We start from the raw sequence: 19,917 nt of genomic DNA, 5'->3' as shown, positions 1-19,917 counted from the left end.
ATTATGGTGTGGGCTTTTTTTTCAGGAGTGAAAAGAACTCTTAATGCTTCAGCATAACAAGAGATTTTGGACAAGTTTCATGCAACTTTGTGGGAACAGTTTGGGGATGGCCCCTTCCTGTTCCAACATGACTGTGCACCAGTGCACAAAGCAAGGTCCAGAAAGACATGGATGAGCGAGTTTGGTGTGGAGGAACTTGACTGGCCTGCACAGAGCCCTGACCTCAACCCAACAGAACACCTTTGGGATGAATTAAAGCGGAGACTGCAAGCCAGGCCTTCTCGTCCAACATCAGTGTCTAACCTCACAAATGCGCTTCTGGAAGAATGGTCAAAAATTCCTATAAACACACTCCTAAACCTTGTGGAAAGCCTTCTCAGAAGAGTTGAAGCTGTTATAGCTGCAAAGGGTGGGTGAACATCACATTAAACCCTATAGATTAAGAATGGGAAGTCACTCAAGTTCATATGCGTGTGAAGGCAGATGAGCAAATACGTTTGGCAATATAGTGTACCTTTTAAATTCACTAAGAAGTAACATTATGTATATTTACTACTGAAGTACAGCATTAATGGTGAGCTCAAGTACAGTGTGCATCAGATGAAACAAATCACTTTGCACAGCAAGTCCTTCCCTTCACTGATCACTTGTACTTTTAGCTAATCTCAGTCAGGATCAGAACACTTTGAGACTATTCTACATTTTCATTACCATGTAGCAGCCTTGTTAGGTAGGAACTAGAAAATGTTGAATATTTATAGGGACCCCATGTCCTCATAGTGAAAGAAAAATGTGAATTAAAAAAGAAATCAGCTTTAGTAATGCATAAGAAAATAGTCTTCAGACTCTGCAGAAAGAGGACCGCTTTCCCTTTGACCTGGTTTCTTCTTTTAATATCCACTTTTAATTACATATTGCACCATAGACAGTAATAGCAGAAATAGCCATGTGATTGATTGGCACCCTGTATTCCAGCCTTGTGCTAACAGAATAAAAAAGATTCTATTTTTACTACCTTCAAAAATGAGAAAAAAATAGTGCTTTTCAGCAGTGTCTGCCTATTGCGACAATAAGTCCCCACCTACATACTGTGCCTGCACACCCACTTACATACCCACCAACAGATCCACTTTCATACCCATCCACAGATCCACCTACAGACCCAATTTTATACCCATCTACACACCCACATACAGACCCACTTACAGATCCACTTTCCTACCCATCTACAAACTCACCCACACCCACCTACAAACTCACCTACAGATCAACTTTCATACCCATCTACACACCCACCTACACACCCACCTACAAACTCACCTACAGATCCACTTTCCTACCCATCTACAAACTCACCCACACCCACCTACAAACTCACCTACAGATCAACTTTCATACCCATCTACACACCCACCTACACACCCACCTACAAACTCACCTACAGATCAACTTTCATACCCATCTACACACCCACCTACACACCCACCTACAAACTCACCTACAGATCAACTTTCATACCCATCTACACACCCACCCACACACCCACCTACAAACTCACCTACAGATCTACTTTCATACCCATCTACACACCCACCTACACACCCACCTACACACCCACCTACAAACTCACCTACAGATCAACTTTCATACCCATCTACACACCCACCTACACACCCACCTACACACCCACCTACAAACTCACCTACAGATCAACTTTCATACCCATCTACACACCCACCTACACACCCACTTACATACTCACTTACAGATCCACTTTTATACTCATCTACACACCCACAGACCCTTTTTATACCCACCTACACACGCACCTTAACACCCACACCCACTTTCACACCCATTTACAGACCCACCTACACAGTTACTTACATACCCTTCAACGCCCACATACAGACCCACTTACATACACTCCTACACAACCACATACAGATCTGCGTACATACCCACTTACATACCCACGTACACTCCCACCAACAGACACACTTACATACCCACATACAGACCCGTGTACATACCCACTTACACAACCATTTACAGACCCACCTACACACCTACTTACATACCCATCTACACTTCCACCTACAAACCAACACTCACCTACAGACCCACTTACACACCCACATACAGACCCGTGTACATACCCACTTACACACTCATTTACAGACCCAACTACACACCTACTTACATACGCACCTACAGACCTACTTACACACCCATCTACACTTCCACCTACAAACTGACACACTCACCTACAAACCCACTTACATACACTCCTACACACCCACATACAGACCCACATACATACCCACATGCACACCCAAACATGCACACCCAAACACTCTCACCTACAATCCCACCTACATACCCACAGACCTTTCATACCCACCTACACACCCATTTAGATACTTACGTATATACCCACCTACATACAGATATACAGACAGACAGACAGAGATAAAGTATGTGTGTGTGTTTGTGAGAGAGAGAGAGAGAGAGAGAGAGAGAGAGAGAGAGAGAGAGAGAGAGAGAGAGAGAGAGAGAGAGAGAGAGAGAAGCATATATATTCTACTGTTTCTCTATCTGCGTCTACTAGAAACATCAACAGGAGCATTTAATAACCATGAGGATCAGACAGGTGCACTACTTCTCTCTCTCTCTCTCTCTCTCTCTCTCTCTCTCTCTCTCTCTCTCTCTGTCTCTCTGTCTCTCTGTCTCTCTCTCTCTGTCTCTCTCTCTCTCTCTCTCACTCACACACACACAGACACACACTTTCTCACTCTCTTTCCATGACGTTCACTGTGTGAATAATGAAAAAGTGGTTGGAGAGGGAGATGAGGTGAGGAATGACCTACAGCTGGAGAGCAAAGGTGATCGCTCATACACAGACACTTACTCTAAGCAGGACTACCAAAGTTTCAGTTTCCAACCTGTCTGAACCCCCCTTCCCAAGTGCACTACTGAGTTTGGTTTCCAACACGATATATGACAAATAGTTTACAGATCAGTAAAACAATCAACAAATAAAGATGCATTAGGTCATTTTTTGCTCTTATTCTAGTCATCTTTGGCCATTCTCTCCTGCTGAAATTTTAACTGCTTTATTCTGGTCAGGGTTGCAGCAGGTCTGGTTCCAGCAGGAAACACCTTCATAATTTACATGGGTTTTAAGTTCAAGAAGCTCATGGTTGAGTGTCCACATACAAGGGATCTTTAAAATGTTTCCGCACTTTTATATTTTGGTTGGGAACAGTGAGGGTGGGAGGAGTAGTAATTGGTCATGTCTAAGAGACTGACAGAGCTTATAGTCCGGATTTAGCACCACCTAATTTCCACCTTGTTGGACCACTCAAAGAAGCTTTAAGGGGAAGAAGGTTTTCATGTAATGAGGATGTGAAAGCAGTGGCTACACGCTCAGCCAAAAACATTTTTTGCTTATGGCATTAAAAAGTTGATACGGCACTGGGAAAAATGCATGGATAGGTGACTATGTAGAAAAGTGATGTCATTAGTTTTTTTTAATTCCTAATAAATAGTTTAAAAAGTGCGGAAACTTTTTGAAAAACCCTCATACTATATCGTGTTTTTTGACTAGTATCATATCAGTCATATGGCAGCAGATGTATTTTGGGTATTTGGCTAAAAAACGTTAAAGGAAATGCTGGACATATTTTTATGTCATCACTGTCTTCCAATTATTCATACAGAGTAACAATATTATTTAATTATTTTTTAATTTACCTAAGGGCACTGGGTGATGCTGTGTTCTATTAAGCTTACTTACAGTATCATCCGTGGCCATCCGTGCTACCTACACACATCTATGCAGACACGATTGGATATCTCTGATGGGATGGCCAAAGCTCTGTTGAAGGTATTTCTGCCTTGTGTGCCAGTGGTTTTGGCTCCAGCCACTGTCTGTAAAGAATTTTACATGCACTCCCTTTGCCTGCATGGGTTACTTTCAGTTTCCCTGTACCTCCTAAATGAGCCTGGATGAGAGGTGGCTATTGGACAGATGATAAGTGAGGCCTTGCAATGATTTGGTTTATTAACAGTAGTTACTCATTACACGAGATTCATCAGTTCACAAGGTTATATCAAACACAGTCATGGACAATTTTGTATCTCCGATTTACCTCACTTGTATGTCTTTGGACAGTGGGAGGAGGAAGCCGGAGCACTCGGACACAGCGAACACGGGGAGAACATGCAAACTCCACACAGAAAGGACCCGGGCTGCCTCACCTGGGAATAGAACCCAGGACCTTCTTGCTGTGAGGTGAAAGTGCTACCCACTTAGCCACCGCACCGGCCACGTGTTCATTTATATTAATTTACAGTGGCCCTTTCCTGTAAAAAGACTAGTAGAGCCAAATCATGTCAGTAAAATGCATCTGACTGCCTTCCTGGAAAGGTCAAGCATTTAAGCCTGTACTGTTATCCTGGTGTATGCCACATACAAGGGTTCTTCAAAAAAATTCCGCACTTTTTTTTTTGGAACTCTATTTATTATTCTATGTATCTATTTATTTATTATAAGAATTTCAAAAACAAATTGCATCACTTTTCTACACAGTCACCTTCTGATGCATTTTTGCCAGCGTCGTATCAACTTTTTAATGCCATCAGCAAAAAATGTTTTTGGTTGAGCGTGTAGCCACTGATGCACCACTGCTTTCACATCATCATCACATGAAAATCTTCCTCTTAAAGCTTCTTTGAGTGGTCCAAAAAGGTGCAATTCAGATGGCGCTAAATCCGGACTATAAGCTCTCTCTCTCTCAGACATGACCAATTACTACTCCTCCCACCCTCACCATTTGCAAAAAAAAATATAAAAGTGCAGAAACGTTTTGTAAATGCAGAAAATCCTTTGTATATGCACTTGTCAAAAAAGTAGAGAAGAATGACTACTCTGACTACATCAGTTTTTTCTCCACTACTGGATATAGTTTTTGCACCACTAAGCTTAAACTTAAATAACCTAAATAATCAGCCTTTAGTCACCCTCAACCCCCCTCCCCAATCATGTGTAGTCCGTGTATACGTCCAGCTGGCTGACAGCACTGTTGAGATATAACCCAGAGAGGTAGTGAGCTAGCATATTAGACCGCTGCACCACCCAAGCTTGTTAACAATTAATTTGTATATAAAGAAATTAAATAATGTTCATAATATTTACAAGTAATGCCCTTTTTACTATTAATTTAAGGTACACAAAGTCAGCCAATATTAGCAGCAATTCAGCATGTATTCCAAATACCAGAATGTCAGGCTCTCCCCTAAGCTCCTCTACCTGATCCTGCAGGCTAATGTGTACGTGAGATGTTTTTCTGACCTCAGCAATAACGGTAAGAAAAAAAATGAGGGGGATTCCAAACAGGTGTGTGCAGCTGAATACCAATGAGCAGAGAAGCTCTGCAGGACTTAGAGCAGCTCGCAACAGGATTTTAGCTTGAAGGAACAAGGTATTTTATCAAGGAGATGAGAAATCTCTTCTTTTCTCTTTCTTTTCTTGGACATTTAATAAATTATTGCTGTATCACATTTGATGTATGGTTCAGAGTGAAACTGTGTAACCTCAATACGCTCATTGTCCGAAATAACCTGTTCAGGAACTGATTTCATTCTACATTTTGTACCCCTGTAGAACCTATGTACAGTGTATCACAAAAGTGAGTACACCCCTCACATTTCTGCAGATATTTAAGTATATCTTTTCATGGGACAACACTGACAAAATGACACTTTGACACAATGAAAAGTAGTCTGTGTGCAGCTTATATAACAGTGTAAATTTATTCTTCCTTCAAAATAACTCAATATACAGCCATTAATGTCTAAACCACCGGCAACAAAAGTGAGTACACCCCTTAGTGAAAGTTCCTGAAGTGTCAATATTTTGTGTGGCCACCATTATTTCCCAAAACTGCCTTAACTCTCCTGGGCATGGAGTTTACCAGAGCTTCACAGGTTGCCACTGGAATGCTTTTCCACTCCTCCATGACGACATCACGGAGCTGGCGGATATTCGAGACTTTGCGCTCCTCCACCTTCCGCTTGAGGATGCCTCAAAGATGTTCTATTGGGTTTAGGTCTGGAGACATGCTTGGCCAGTCCATCACCTTTACCCTCAGCCTCTTCAATAAAGCAGTGGTCGTCTTAGAGGTGTGTTTGGGGTCATTATCATGCTGGAACACTGCCCTGCGACCCAGTTTCCGGAGGGAGGGGATCATGCTCTGCTTCAGTATTTCACAGTACATATTGGAGTTCATGTGTCCCTCAATGAAATGTAACTCCCCAACACCTGCTGCACTCATGCAGCCCCAGACCATGGCATTCCCACCACCATGCTTGACTGTAGGCATGACACACTTATCTTTGTACTCCTCACCTGATTGCCGCCACACATGCTTGAGACCATCTGAACCAAACAAATTAATCTTGGTCTCATCAGACCATAGGACATGGTTCCAGTAATCCATGTCCTTTGTTGACATGTCTTCAGCAAACTGTTTGCGGGCTTTCTTGTGTAGAGACTTCAGAAGAGGCTTCCTTCTTGGGTGACAGCCATGCAGACGTAGTGTGCGGCGTATGGTCTGAGCACTGACAGGCTGACCCCCCACCTTTTCAATCTCTGCAGCAATGCTGACAGCACTCCTGCGCCTATCTTTCAAAGACAGCAGTTGGATGTGACGCTGAGCACGTGCACTCAGCTTCTTTGGACGACCAACGCAAGGTCTATTCTGAGTGGACCCTGCTCTTTTAAAACGCTGGATGATCTTGGCCACTGTGCTGCAGCTCAGTTTCAGGGTGTTGGCAATCTTCTTGTAGCCTTGGCCATCTTCATGTAGCGCAACAATTCGTCTTTTAAGATCCTCAGAGAGTTCTTTGCCATGAGGTGCCATGTTGGAACTTTCAGTGACCAGTATGAGAGAGTGTGAGAGCTGTACTACTAAATTGAACACACCTGCTCCCTATGCACACCTGAGACCTAGTAACACTAACAAATCACATGACATTTTGGAGGGAAAATGACAAGCAGTGCTCAATTTGGACATTTAGGGGTGTAGTCTCTTAGGGGTGTACTCACTTTTGTTGCCAGTGGTTTAGACATTAATGGCTGTATATTGAGTTATTTTGAGGGAAGAATAAATTTACACTGTTATATAAGCTGCACACAGACTACTTTTCATTGTGTCAAAGTGTCATTTTGTCAGTGTTGTCCCATGAAAAGATATACTTAAATACAGTGTATCACAAAAGTGAGTACACCCCTCACATTTCTGCAGATATTTAAGTATATCTTTTCATGGGACAACACTGACAAAATGACACTTTGACACAATGAAAAGTAGTCTGTGTGCAGCTTATATAACAGTGTAAATTTATTCTTCCCTCAAAATAACTCAATATACAGCCATTAATGTCTAAACCACCGGCAACAAAAGTGAGTACACCCCTAAGAGACTACACCCCTAAATGTCCAAATTGAGCACTGCTTGTCATTTTCCCTCCAAAGTGTCATGTGATTTGTTAGTGTTACTAGGTCTCAGGTGTGCATAGGGAGCAGGTGTGTTCAATTTAGTAGTACAGCTCTCACACTCTCTCATACTGGTCACTGAAAGTTCCAACATGGCACCTCATGGCAAAGAACTCTCTGAGGATCTTAAAAGACGAATTGTTGCGCTACATGAAGATGGCCAAGGCTACAAGAAGATTGCCAACACCCTGAAACTGAGCTGCAGCACAGTGGCCAAGATCATCCAGCGTTTTAAAAGAGCAGGGTCCACTCAGAACAGACCTCGCGTTGGTCGTCCAAAGAAGCTGAGTGCACGTGCTCAGCGTCACATCCAACTGCTGTCTTTGAAAGATAGGCGCAGGAGTGCTGTCAGCATTGCTGCAGAGATTGAAAAGGTGGGGGGTCAGCCTGTCAGTGCTCAGACCATACGCCGCACACTACATCAAATTGGTCTGCATGGCTGTCACCCCAGAAGGAAGCCTCTTCTGAAGTCTCTACACAAGAAAGCCCACAAACAGTTTGCTGAAGACATGTCAACAAAGGACATGGATTACTGGAACCATGTCCTATGGTCTGATGAGACCAAGATTAATTTGTTTGGTTCAGATGGTCTCAAGCATGTGTGGCGGCAATCAGGTGAGGAGTACAAAGATAAGTGTGTCATGCCTACAGTCAAGCATGGTGGTGGGAATGCCATGGTCTGGGGCTGCATGAGTGCAGCAGGTGTTGTGGAGTTACATTTCATTGAGGGACACATGAACTCCAATATGTACTGTGAAATACTGAAGCAGAGCATGATCCCCTCCCTCCGGAAACTGGGTCGCAGGGCAGTGTTCCAGCATGATAATGACCCCAAACACACCTCTAAGACGACCACTGCTTTATTGAAGAGGCTGAGGGTAAAGGTGATGGACTGGCCAAGCATGTCTCCAGACCTAAACCCAATAGAACATCTTTGGGGCATCCTCAAGCGGAAGGTGGAGGAGCGCAAAGTCTCGAATATCCGCCAGCTCCGTGATGTCGTCATGGAGGAGTGGAAAAGCATTCCAGTGGCAACCTGTGAAGCTCTGGTAAACTCCATGCCCAGGAGAGTTAAGGCAGTTCTGGGAAATAATGGTGGCCACACAAAATATTGACACTTCAGGAACTTTCACTAAGGGGTGTACTCACTTTTGTTGCCGGTGGTTTAGACATTAATGGCTGTATATTGAGTTATTTTGAGGGAAGAATAAATTTACACTGTTATATAAGCTGCACACAGACTACTTTTCATTGTGTCAAAGTGTCATTTTGTCAGTGTTGTCCCATGAAAAGATATACTTAAATATCTGCAGAAATGTGAGGGGTGTACTCACTTTTGTGATACACTGTATGTTAAACCAGAACAAAATGTTAACCATGGCACAGGAACATGTCTATACCTTCAACCTTATTAATACTGCAAGATCCATGAATATGAATATTTATAAAAATGCCATTTAGAGTGCCCTTTGTTCTCCTGTTACCCTACTGTTCTACTACTAATAGCAGGCTGGCTAGCTAACTGCTAAAAATAGACAACAGCTCTCAGGAGGAAAAAAGAGCAATTATAATATCAGTCTCCATTTAGACTCTCAGCAATTGGTTTAATATTAGCCAAGCATGTCAAAACAAAACAACAAACAAACAATTTACAAAGGTTATTGAATGTCAGCACTGATCTAACAGGCTGAAAACTGGCATGCAGGCTAGCTAACTGCTAATAAACAAGCTTATCATCGTATAATAATTTAAATGTCGAATGATATTGTGTCTGTGTTGCAGAACTTACAGAGACCTTTTACTTAATATACAGTGTATCACAAAAGTGAGTACACCCCTCACATTTCTGCAAATATTTCATTATATCTTTTCATGGGACAACACTATAGACATGAAACTTGGATATAACTTAGAGTAGTCAGTGTACAGCTTGTATAGCAGTGTAGATTTACTGTCTTCTGAAAATAACTCAACACACAGCCATTAATGTCTAAATGGCTGGCAACATAAGTGAGTACACCCCACAGTGAACATGTCCAAATTGTGCCCAAATGTGTTGTTGTCCCTCCCTGGTGTCATGTGTCAAGGTCCCAGGTGTAAATGGGGAGCAGGGCTGTTAAATTTGGTGTTTTGGGTACAATTCTCTCATACTGGCCACTGGATATTCAACATGGCACCTCATGGCAAAGAACTCTCTGAGGATGTGAGAAATAGAATTGTTGCTCTCCACAAAGATGGCCTGGGCTATAAGAAGATTGCTAACACCCTGAAACTGAACTACGGCATGGTGGCCAAGGTCATACAGCGGTTTTCCAGGACAGGTTCCACTCGGAACAGGCTTCACCAGGGTCGACCAAAGAAGTTGAGTCCACGTGTTCGGCGTCATATCCAGAGGTTGGCTTTAAAAAATAGACACATGAGTGCTGCCAGCATTGCTGCAGAGGTTGAAGACGTGGGAGGTCAGCCTGTCAGTGCTCAGACCATACGCCGCACACTGCATCAACTCGGTCTGCATGGTCGTCATCCCAGAAGGAAGCTGACGCACAAGAAAGCCCGCAAACAGTTCGCTGAAGACAAGCAGTCCAAGAACATGGATTACTGGAATGCCCTGTGGTCTGACGAGACCAAGATAAACTTGTTTGGCTCAGACGGTGTCCAGCATGTGTGGCGGCGCCCTGGTGAGAAGTACCAAGACAACTGTATCTTGCCTACAGTCAAGCATGGTGGTGGTAGCATCATGATCTTGGGCTGCATGAGTGTTGCTGGCACTGGGGAGCTGCAGTTCATTGAGGAAAACATGAATTCCAACATGTACTGTGACATTCTGAAACAGAGCATGATCCCCTCCCTTCGAAAACTGGGCCTCATGGCAGTTTTCCAACAGGATAACGACTCCAAACACAACCTCCAAGATGACAACTGCCTTGCTGAGGAAGCTGAAGGTAAAGGTGATGGACTAAACCCAATTGAGCACCTGTGGCGCATCCTCAAGTGGAAGGTGGAGGAGTTCAAGGTGTCTAACATCCACCAGCTCCGTGATGTCATCATGGAGGAGTGGAAGAGGATTCCAGTAGCAACCTGTGCAGCTCTGGTGAATTCCATGCCCAGGAGGGTTAAGGCAGTGATGGATAGTAATGGTGGTCACACAAAATATTGACACTTTGGGCACAATTTGGACATGTTCACTGTGGGGTGTACTCACTTATGTTGCCAGCTATTTAGACATTAATGGCTGTGTGTTGAGTTATTTTCAGAAGACAGTAAATCTACACTGCTATACAAGCTCTACACTGACTACTCTAAGTTATATCCAAGTTTTATTTCTATAGTGTTGTCCCATGAAAAGATATAATGAAATATTTGCAGAAATGTGAGGGGTGTACTCACTTTTGTGATACACTGTATGAACCTTAAATAGGTAAATATACTGGGCAGCTACTGATCAAATAGACCTTATCTGTGTGCTTAGTACTCCGAAAGTATCTTAACTAGAGGATATACACTGATCAGGCATAACATTAACAATTCCTAATATTGTTTTAGTCCCCCATTTTGCTGCCAAAACAGCCCTGACCCGTCAAGGCATGGACTCCTGAAGGTGTGCTGTGGTATCTGGCACCAAGATGTTAGCAGCAGATCCTTTAACTCCTGTAAGTTGTGAGGTGGGGCCTCCATGGATCGGACTTGTTTGTCTAGCACATCCCACAGATGCTCGATTGGATTGAGATCTGGGGAATTTGGAGGCCAAGTCAACACCTCAAACTCGTTGTTGTGTTCCTCAGACCATTCCTGAACCATTTTTGCTTTGTGGCAGGATGCATTATCCTGCTGAAAGAGGCCACAGCCATCAGGGAATACCGTTTCCATGAAAGGGTGTACATGGTCTGCAACAATGCTTAGGTAGGTGGTACGTGTCAAAGTAACATCCACATGGATGGCAGGACCCAAGGTTTCTCAGCAGAACATTGCCCAAAGCATTACACTGCCTCCACCGGCTTGCCTTCTTCCCATAGTGTTCCCATGTGATGTAAAAGAAAACGTGATTCATCAGACCAGGCCACCTCCTTCCATTGCTCCATGGTCCAGGTCCGATGCTCATTGTTGGTTCTTTCGGTGGTGGACAGGGGTCTGCATCCCCATACTCAACAAACTGTGATGTACTGTGTATTCTGACACCTTTCTATCAGAACCAGCATTAACTTCTTTAGCAATTTGAGCTACAGAAGCTCGTCTGTTGGATCGGACCACACAAGTAAGCCTTCGCTCCCCACGTGCATCAGTGAGTCTTGGCCGCCCATGACCCTGTCGCCGGTTTACCACTGTTTCTTCCTTGGACCACTTTTGATAGATACTGACCACTGCACACCGGGAACACCCCACAAGAGCTGCAGTTTTGGAGATGCTCTGACCCAGTCATCTAGCCATCACAATTTGGCCCTTGTCAAACTCAAACGTTCACTTGCTGCCTAATATATCCCACCCACTAACAGGTGCCGTGATGAAGAGTGTAGTTATGAATCCTGTAGCTTGGTGTCAGCTTGCATAGTCACATGCTACATTTAATCTGCTATGTTAACTCAAAAACAATTTGTTTGTAATCCTGCCCCCTTAGTTACTAAATTAACCTGTTACCTAAATTCAATCGACAACTGGACACACCCAGGCATAATTATTGCCAGACCTGTTAAATCTTAACATTAAGTCGATAGAACCTGATAGGCAAAGTGAAGCAGGCTAGGTCTTAAACAGCTACACACTATGCCACATTCTGAAAAGATTCAAATAAAGATGTGAAAAAGGTCCTTGAACTCGACCCATCTAAAAAAGGTTACAAAGCCATTGCTATGAATGTGGGACTCCAGGAAACTCCAATGAGAGCTATTATCACCAAAAACCACCAAAACATTAAGGATAATACCCCTGTCTGTGAGCACCATTTGGTGCTTCAGAGATATTGAGCCTTTATCAAAGTCACTCAGATCTTTATGCTACACTTAACACTTGTACTATGAGTAACTACCATTAGCCCAACATTTAATATATCCCTGACTATCACTTTTATATTATAATGTTTAAAAGTCAATTTCTTCATTTCTTAGAGAACATTGTAGTTCTCATTTGTCTTGCAAATGTCAAATGAGCTTAGGCTAAGCCTGCTGAGATAATAGATCCCCAGACCTTCAGCTTGCTGACTCAGCAAACCCCCTGGATATTACCAGTCATGGACTGATATTTAATTTTAGATTAGGATAATTGAGAGCATTAAGGCTACATGAACACTAATAACTCAACTGGGAAAAATATTTAGAGACCACAAATTAGTGTTTTGTTTAAAGGTTGTTGTTATTACATCTCAGAATTACAGCTTTAAGATGTCTGTGGTAAGAAATAATTACAATATGCCTGGAAAGCAATTGTACAGCTTATAGAAGCCCACAGTTTACACTGTATTGTCAGGACAAATATAAAGCCATGAATCCAAGGAACAGTCTGCGGATCTGTGTAATCAAATTGTCTTTGAGTGCTCCCAGGACCACAGCGGCCTTAATAATCTTGAATTAGCAGCTTGGCGCAACCTTGAATCTTAAAGTTGGCTGGCCAAATTAGACGTCTGGGCAATAATGGCCTTGGTCATGGATGTAGTAAAGAGCTCAACAGTCCCTCTTAAAGAGCTCCAAAGGTCCTGTGCAGAGATGGGAGAACCTGTACGAGGGACAACAATCTCTGTAGCACTTCATAAATCAGGTCTTTATGGCAAGACAGGAAGCACTTGAAAGTAAAAGGCACATTAGAGCTTGGAAATGACCTTGACAACATGGGGAAACAGGTTCTTGGATTCTTACTCTGCAACTGCTAAGGAAGGGGCTTCTACTAAGTATTGCATGATGTATTTATTTTACAATACATTTCCAATAAGATAAGATGAGATGAGATAAGAAGATAAAAGTAATATGGTCAAACAAGTGAACTGTATTTCTTACATTACAGACAGAATTTTTATATGGAGAAGGCTGATTCTTTTAAGGCTGCCAACTAATTTGTTTAGTAAAGGATCCATAACAGTATGGGCACTCGTGAGATTATGCAAACATTTTTACACTGGCTGCAAGGCAGAAATAACCTGGACACAGCGGCAATCAATTACATGGTTTTGGTCTTTCCTCTTCCAAACAAAACCAATAATGTCTGTGTAGGTGCCCGGCCAGCCGATAGCACTGCTAAGATTCAAACATGGATCTCAGGGCTGGTGGGCTAGGGTAATAGGCTGTGTCACCTGAACACCTATCATGCAAGCAATCAAAAAGTGTACCACAAGGAGCAAACACACTTTTTTATTATGTTTCTATATAACAGGTTGGTAAAGTGCCTATAAATACTGCTTAAATTAGGTTAGATTTCCACCTCTGAGATATATATATATACATTGTGTTGGTCCCCCTTTTCAAAACAGCCCTGACTGTTGGCATGGACTCCTCTAGACCCCTGAAGGTGTGCTGTGGTATCTGGCACCAAGATGTTAGCAGCAGTGTTAATTTCATTGACGAATGATTTTCGTCATAGTTTTCGTCAACGAACCTTTTTTTCATGACGAAAACGAGACGATGACTAAATAAAAACTACAAAAAAAGATAAAAACTATGACGAAATGAATAGACACTTTCGACAACGAATAAAAACAAGACGAAAATGTTTGGCAGGGACGACATCCAATAACTGATTTAGTTTTGTGGAAGGTAGGGACAAGTTAGAAAGAGATCCAATCAGAACTACTTTAGCGTATGTGGAGGGGCGGGACAAGCCGATTAGCCATCCAATCAGTACTCTTTTGCAGTACCGCGGTAAGAGCACACTCGCACAAGTTTGATCTAAACCCGGGAAGACCAGACTAGCCTGTGAACTTTCTTTACTCATGGAACCAGGTTAACTCCACAATGTCAACAGGGAGAAAGAGGAGAGTCGATATATGGACACATTTCTCATTTGACGTCGTGAAAAACAAGACGATGTGTAAACCATGTGGGGCGACGATCTCGGGTAAAAACACAACACATCTGAAACATCTGGCACTGCTGGCAGTATAATGGCAACATAATGGCACTGTTGCTTTAACGGTACCCAGTTTTATAAAGAATGTAATATGCAATCTGTTATGAACAATGCATATACTTTTCAGGCAGAGCAAGCCTACTGGTCATTAATATTTTGTTATTGTTATGCTCAATAAGCAAGGTCAGGTAAATAAAGATGTATGAAATAAGTTAAATCTGGTTTTGTGTGTATTGCACATTCAAACATTAATAATATTCCATAACTGATTAAAAATGTTTCATTTTGTGTAAGTGTATATAATGACAATGTGATAAAAAAGCATTTACATTTTACACCCTTTATATTTATTTTTGGGCGGCACGGTGGCTAAGTGGGTTGCGCTGTCGCCTCACAGCAAGAAGGTCCTGGGTTCGAACCCCAGGTGGGGCGGTCCGGGTCCTTTCTGTGTGGAGTTTGCATGTTCTCCCCGTGTCTGCGTGAGTTTCCTCCGGGAGCTCCAGTTTCCTCCCACAGTCCAAAGACGTGCAAGTGAGGTGAATTGAAGATACTAAATTTGTCCATGACTGTGTTCGATATAATCTTGAGAATCGAATAAACTTGTGTAATGAATAACTACCGTTCCTGTCATGAATGTAACCAATGTGTAAAAACATGACGTTAAAATCCTAATAAACAAACAAATATGTATTTTAGTCGACTGAATCGACTGTAGATTTAGTCGACTATATTCTTATGATAATTAGTCGACTAAAACTAGACTAAAACTAAAACAATTCAGATGACTAAATTATGACTAAAACTAAATTACATTTTAGTCAAAAGACTATGACTAAAACTAAATCAAAATTTGCTGTCAAAATTAACACTGGTTAGCAGCAGATCCTTTAACTCCTGTAAGTTGTGAGGTGGGGCCTCCATGGATCGGACTGATTTATCCAGCACATCACACAGATGCTCGATTGGATTGAGATCTGGGGAATTTGGAGGCCAAGTCAACACCTCAAACTCGTTGTTGTGCTCCTCAAACCATTCCTGAACCATTTTTGCTTTGTGGCAGGGCGCGTTATCCTGCTGAAAGAGGCCACAGCCATCAGGGAATATCGTTTCCATGAAAGGGTGTACATGGTCTGCAACAATGCTTAGGTAGGTGGTACGTGACCTGGATGGCAGGACCCAAGTTTTCCCAGCAGAACATTGCCCAAAGCATCACACTGCCTCTGCCAGCTTGCCTTCTTCCCATAGTGCATCCTGGTGCCATGTGTTCCCCAGGTAAGTGACGCACATGCCATCCGGCCATCCGCGTGAGGTAAAAGAAAATGTGATTCATCAGACCAGGCCACCTTCTTCCATTGCTCCGTGGTCCAGTTCCGATTCTCACGTGCCCATTGTTGGCGCTTTCAGCAGTGGACAGTGGTCAGCCTGGGCACCATGACTGGTCTGCGGCTATGCAGCCCCATATGCAACAAACTGAGATGCACTGTGTATTCTGACACCTTTCCATCAAAACCAGCATTAACTTCTTCAGCAGTTTAAGCTACAGTAGCTTGTCTGCTGGATCAGGCCCCACGTGCATCAATGAGCCTTGGCAGAGCCTTGTACAGAGTAGTTAAATATGAATGAGAATACCTGAAAGGTGACAGGGTCATTGATGTTGGCGAGACGGAACTGATTTAGGAAGCGCTCATCCTTGCTCCAGAAAAGTCGGATATCCGGGATGTTGAACAGAACCATTGCGAGCCTCTCCAGACCCAATCCAAAAGCCCAGCCAATTTTATTCTCCACACCAGCTGCCAGAAAAAAAAGACAAAACCAATTAATTTTTTTATTTAGAAGCTTCTTTCATTTTTGAATAAATAATATAAATTAAATAAAAATTTTCTTGTGGCAGACCCTTCTACCCATCAAAATCTGTTCTTGGGAGCTGCATCAAATATGTGAATACATGTGATGAAATCTGATGCCTTTGTATATGTAACAAAAGTGCAACTCGACAGCATGACAACATCCTGATGCAATTAATGGCACTGCTGCAAGCCTATTAATATTTACAATTTGAAGCGATTCTGAATTCTACAGTATATCTCTGTATGACTGACAGGTAACAGGAAATTCAGGATGCCTCACCTGATGTGGCACAATAAACTGAGCCGAGCTATCAAGGGCACAATTATGACTGTTATGAATGCGATTTGCGTCGCGAGCTGACGTGAACATAGGTGGGAGAAAAGGTGACCGTATATAATAAACGCTCCTTTCTTTCATTCATCCATCCTGCTTTCATCTCTGTCATTGTCTGTGTAAGCTCGAGAAGCGTTCCTTCAGAATCCAGAGAAATCTGCTTTATATGATAATGAAGGGAGAACTCTAGGGTCAAAGCACTCACTCGGCAAGACAGAAGATATGAATAAATCTCAACTTCATACCAACAGATCAATCAACTCCACCATCCCGCATTACAAAGCATACATTAATTATTCTCGTCTCTGTAGACGTGATGAATTAACTCAGCTGCATCGCACTGAAAAATCACTCTAATTGATGATAAACTTTTTAAATTGCTACTAAGCTTGAATATTCATGCTGCGCTATTGGTTAATGATCAGCAATGGTCAGAGAGCTACTCTATATGGTCAAAAGTATGGAGATACTTGACTATGAGCTTGATGTCCAAATGGAGTAACCTCAACCCACTTCACAGCTTTTAGAGCTCCACAGATTTTAGAGTGTCTGTGAAGATGTGTTTTGAGAGTTCAAATTCATCCCAACAGTGTTTTATAGGGTTAGGGTCAGATATCTCTGTTGGCCACTGGAGTCATTTCATTTTTAGCATTTAGAAGACGCTTTTATCCAAAGCAAGCTCAAGGGCCCAACTGTGGCAACCTGGCAGTGATGAGGCTTAAACCAGTGACCTTGTGATGACTAGTCCAGTGCCTTAACCACTAGGCTATAGCTGCCTATAGCTGGAGTCTATGAACTTTGCTGTGTGCTCAGGTTGAACAGCTGTGCTGGAACATGAACCGTCCTTCCCCAAACTGTTGACACAAAGCAAGGGTGTTGTTTTTTTCGTCCATTGAAAATCAGTCACAAGAGAAATAACACCTTAAAATCAGCACAGTTAAAGCAACACATTAATATTATTAAATAAATGAATAAACATTATAAATGTATGAATATTTATTTTATTTATTTATTCATTAGGAATTTAACGTCATGTTTTACACTTTGGTTACATTCATGACAGGACAGGTAGTTACTAGTTGAACACGATTCATCAGTTTAATGTCAAACACAGTCATGGACAATTTTGTATCTTCAATTCACCGCACTTGCATGTCTTTGGACTGTGGGAGAAAACCGGAGCTCCAGGAGGAAACCCACACAGACATGGGGAGAACATGCAAACTCCACACAGAAAGGACCAGGACTGCTTCACCTGGGTATCAAACCCAGGACCTTCTTGCTGAGAGGCGACAGTGCTACCTACTGAGCCACCGTGCCGCCAAATGTATGAATAAATCAATCCTTAAAAGTTCAGTGTTTTTGATGAATTGAATGTTCTTCGTGCTTTAGCATTTCTCTGCACCTACATGGTTCTACATAGGGTCTTTGGGGGGTATTATTACAAGGGGCAATCAAATAACCCCCTAAGGTTTTAAAATGAAACATTTTCCTGAAAGGTCTAGCACAAAGAGATATGTGTGACCAGTACTCTGGATTGATGGCTGGCCTGATTGCTATCACTCGCCTGCCACTGCAGGAAACGAGCCCATCAACGGAGATAAAAGAGCGACATAAAGAAGGGTGACACTGCTAATAGCGTGGCAGCTTCGTGACTGGTACCGCCACACACGCGCTGCAAGAGCCGACACGTATCACAGGCATCAGCAACGACCTCACATAAACTCGGGAGAAAACTACGCATTATCACACCCTCAGTATCTTTCTTTGATGCCGGCCCACCGCGCCGTCCAATCGGAGCGGAGCTGGCATCTCATATGCTTCACCTGACATCAGTAATGACATCAGCAAGGATAACAGTCCTTGGCATCACTCACTTTCACGGCTTGATGCCAGTGTGCCATCCCCTCCCTGCCTATCCCTCATTCCCTCCCTGCCTATCCCTCATTCCCTCCCTTCATTATTACCTCTCACGCCTCTATTGCTCATCAGCTCTCCACCCTCGCCCACTCTCCATCTCCTTCCTGTGGATATTGCTTATTTTCTCTGAGCCCAGTCCTTTATCAGCTTTTACTTTCCTTTTATCACCCACCCTTCTGTACTGTTTCCTCTTCCACTCATCTAAATGGGTCAGAGAGGGTAAGTTTTCTTCATCTAACTTAGCCAATTCAGGAAACAATGGCCTTGCTAATTAAGACTGCAGTCAAAAGGCCTGGTTACACCGAGTTTTTGTATGCATAGTCATTTATTTTACTAAGACCAGGAGCAGGGTGGGTCAGGCACCACCAGGAAACTGAGCACAAGGCAGGGACATCCAGGGATATACTGGTTAAGATGCCAATTAATTACATAACTAGAGGCAATTTAGAGTAGTCAGTCCACCTTCTGAATGTTTTGTAAGGTAGAGGATCACTTCTCAGAGACTATTGGTAAATTCGACACACTATACACCATATAATGATTAAAATACTAATACTAAATACAATACTAATACTAAATACTTAACATAATTTGTCCCAGGATGGGTCGGCACCCTCTCTGCAGGGTATTCCCACCTTGTGTCCAGTGTTTTTGGGGAAACCAGATCAACCACAAATCTAAAAGAGTGGATCTTATTGGTTGGCACCCTCTCTGGAGGGTATTTTTGCTCTGTGCCCAGTGTTTTTGGGGAAACTAGACCAACCACAACCCTAAAACAAGGATCTTATTGATTGGCACCCTCTCTGGAGGGTATTCCTGCTCTGTGCCCAGTGTTTTTGGGGAAACTAGACCAACCACAACCTTAAAACAAGGATCTTATTGATTGGCACCCTCTCTGGAGGGTATTCCTGCTCTGTGCCCAGTGTTTTTGGGGAAACTAGACCAACCACAACCCTAAAACAGTGGATCTTATTGGTTGGCATCCTCTCTGGAGGGTATTTCTGCTCTGTGCCCAGTGTTTTTGGGAAAACCAGATAAAGCACAACCCTAAAACAGTGGATCTTATTGGTTGGCACCCTCTCTGGAGGGTATTTCTGCTCTGTGCCCAGTGTTTTTGGGGAAACTAGATCAACCACAACCCTAAAACAGGGATCTTATTGATTAGCACCCTCTCTGGAGGGTATTCCTGCTTTGTGCCCAGTGTTTTT

The 19,917-nt window shown here is 42.8% G+C and overlaps 1 protein-coding gene across 1 annotated transcript in view; it reads right to left on the bottom strand.

The window, feature by feature from the left end:
• fars2 (phenylalanyl-tRNA synthetase 2, mitochondrial) overlaps nucleotides 1-19,917 on the bottom strand; it is a 222,896-nt gene that overhangs the window by 97,987 nt on the left and 104,992 nt on the right. Inside the window, exon 5 of the mRNA XM_062991163.1 lies at nucleotides 16,238-16,398. Within this exon, the coding sequence (XP_062847233.1) occupies nucleotides 16,238-16,398 (161 nt within the window). The remainder of the gene's footprint in view (nucleotides 1-16,237; nucleotides 16,399-19,917) is intronic.

Source organism: Trichomycterus rosablanca, chromosome 3, assembly GCF_030014385.1.
Source record: "Trichomycterus rosablanca isolate fTriRos1 chromosome 3, fTriRos1.hap1, whole genome shotgun sequence".
Taxonomy (NCBI): Eukaryota; Metazoa; Chordata; class Actinopteri; order Siluriformes; family Trichomycteridae; genus Trichomycterus; species Trichomycterus rosablanca.
The sequence above is the reverse complement of the archived record's forward strand: the minus strand, read 5'-3'. Positions and strand labels throughout refer to the sequence as shown.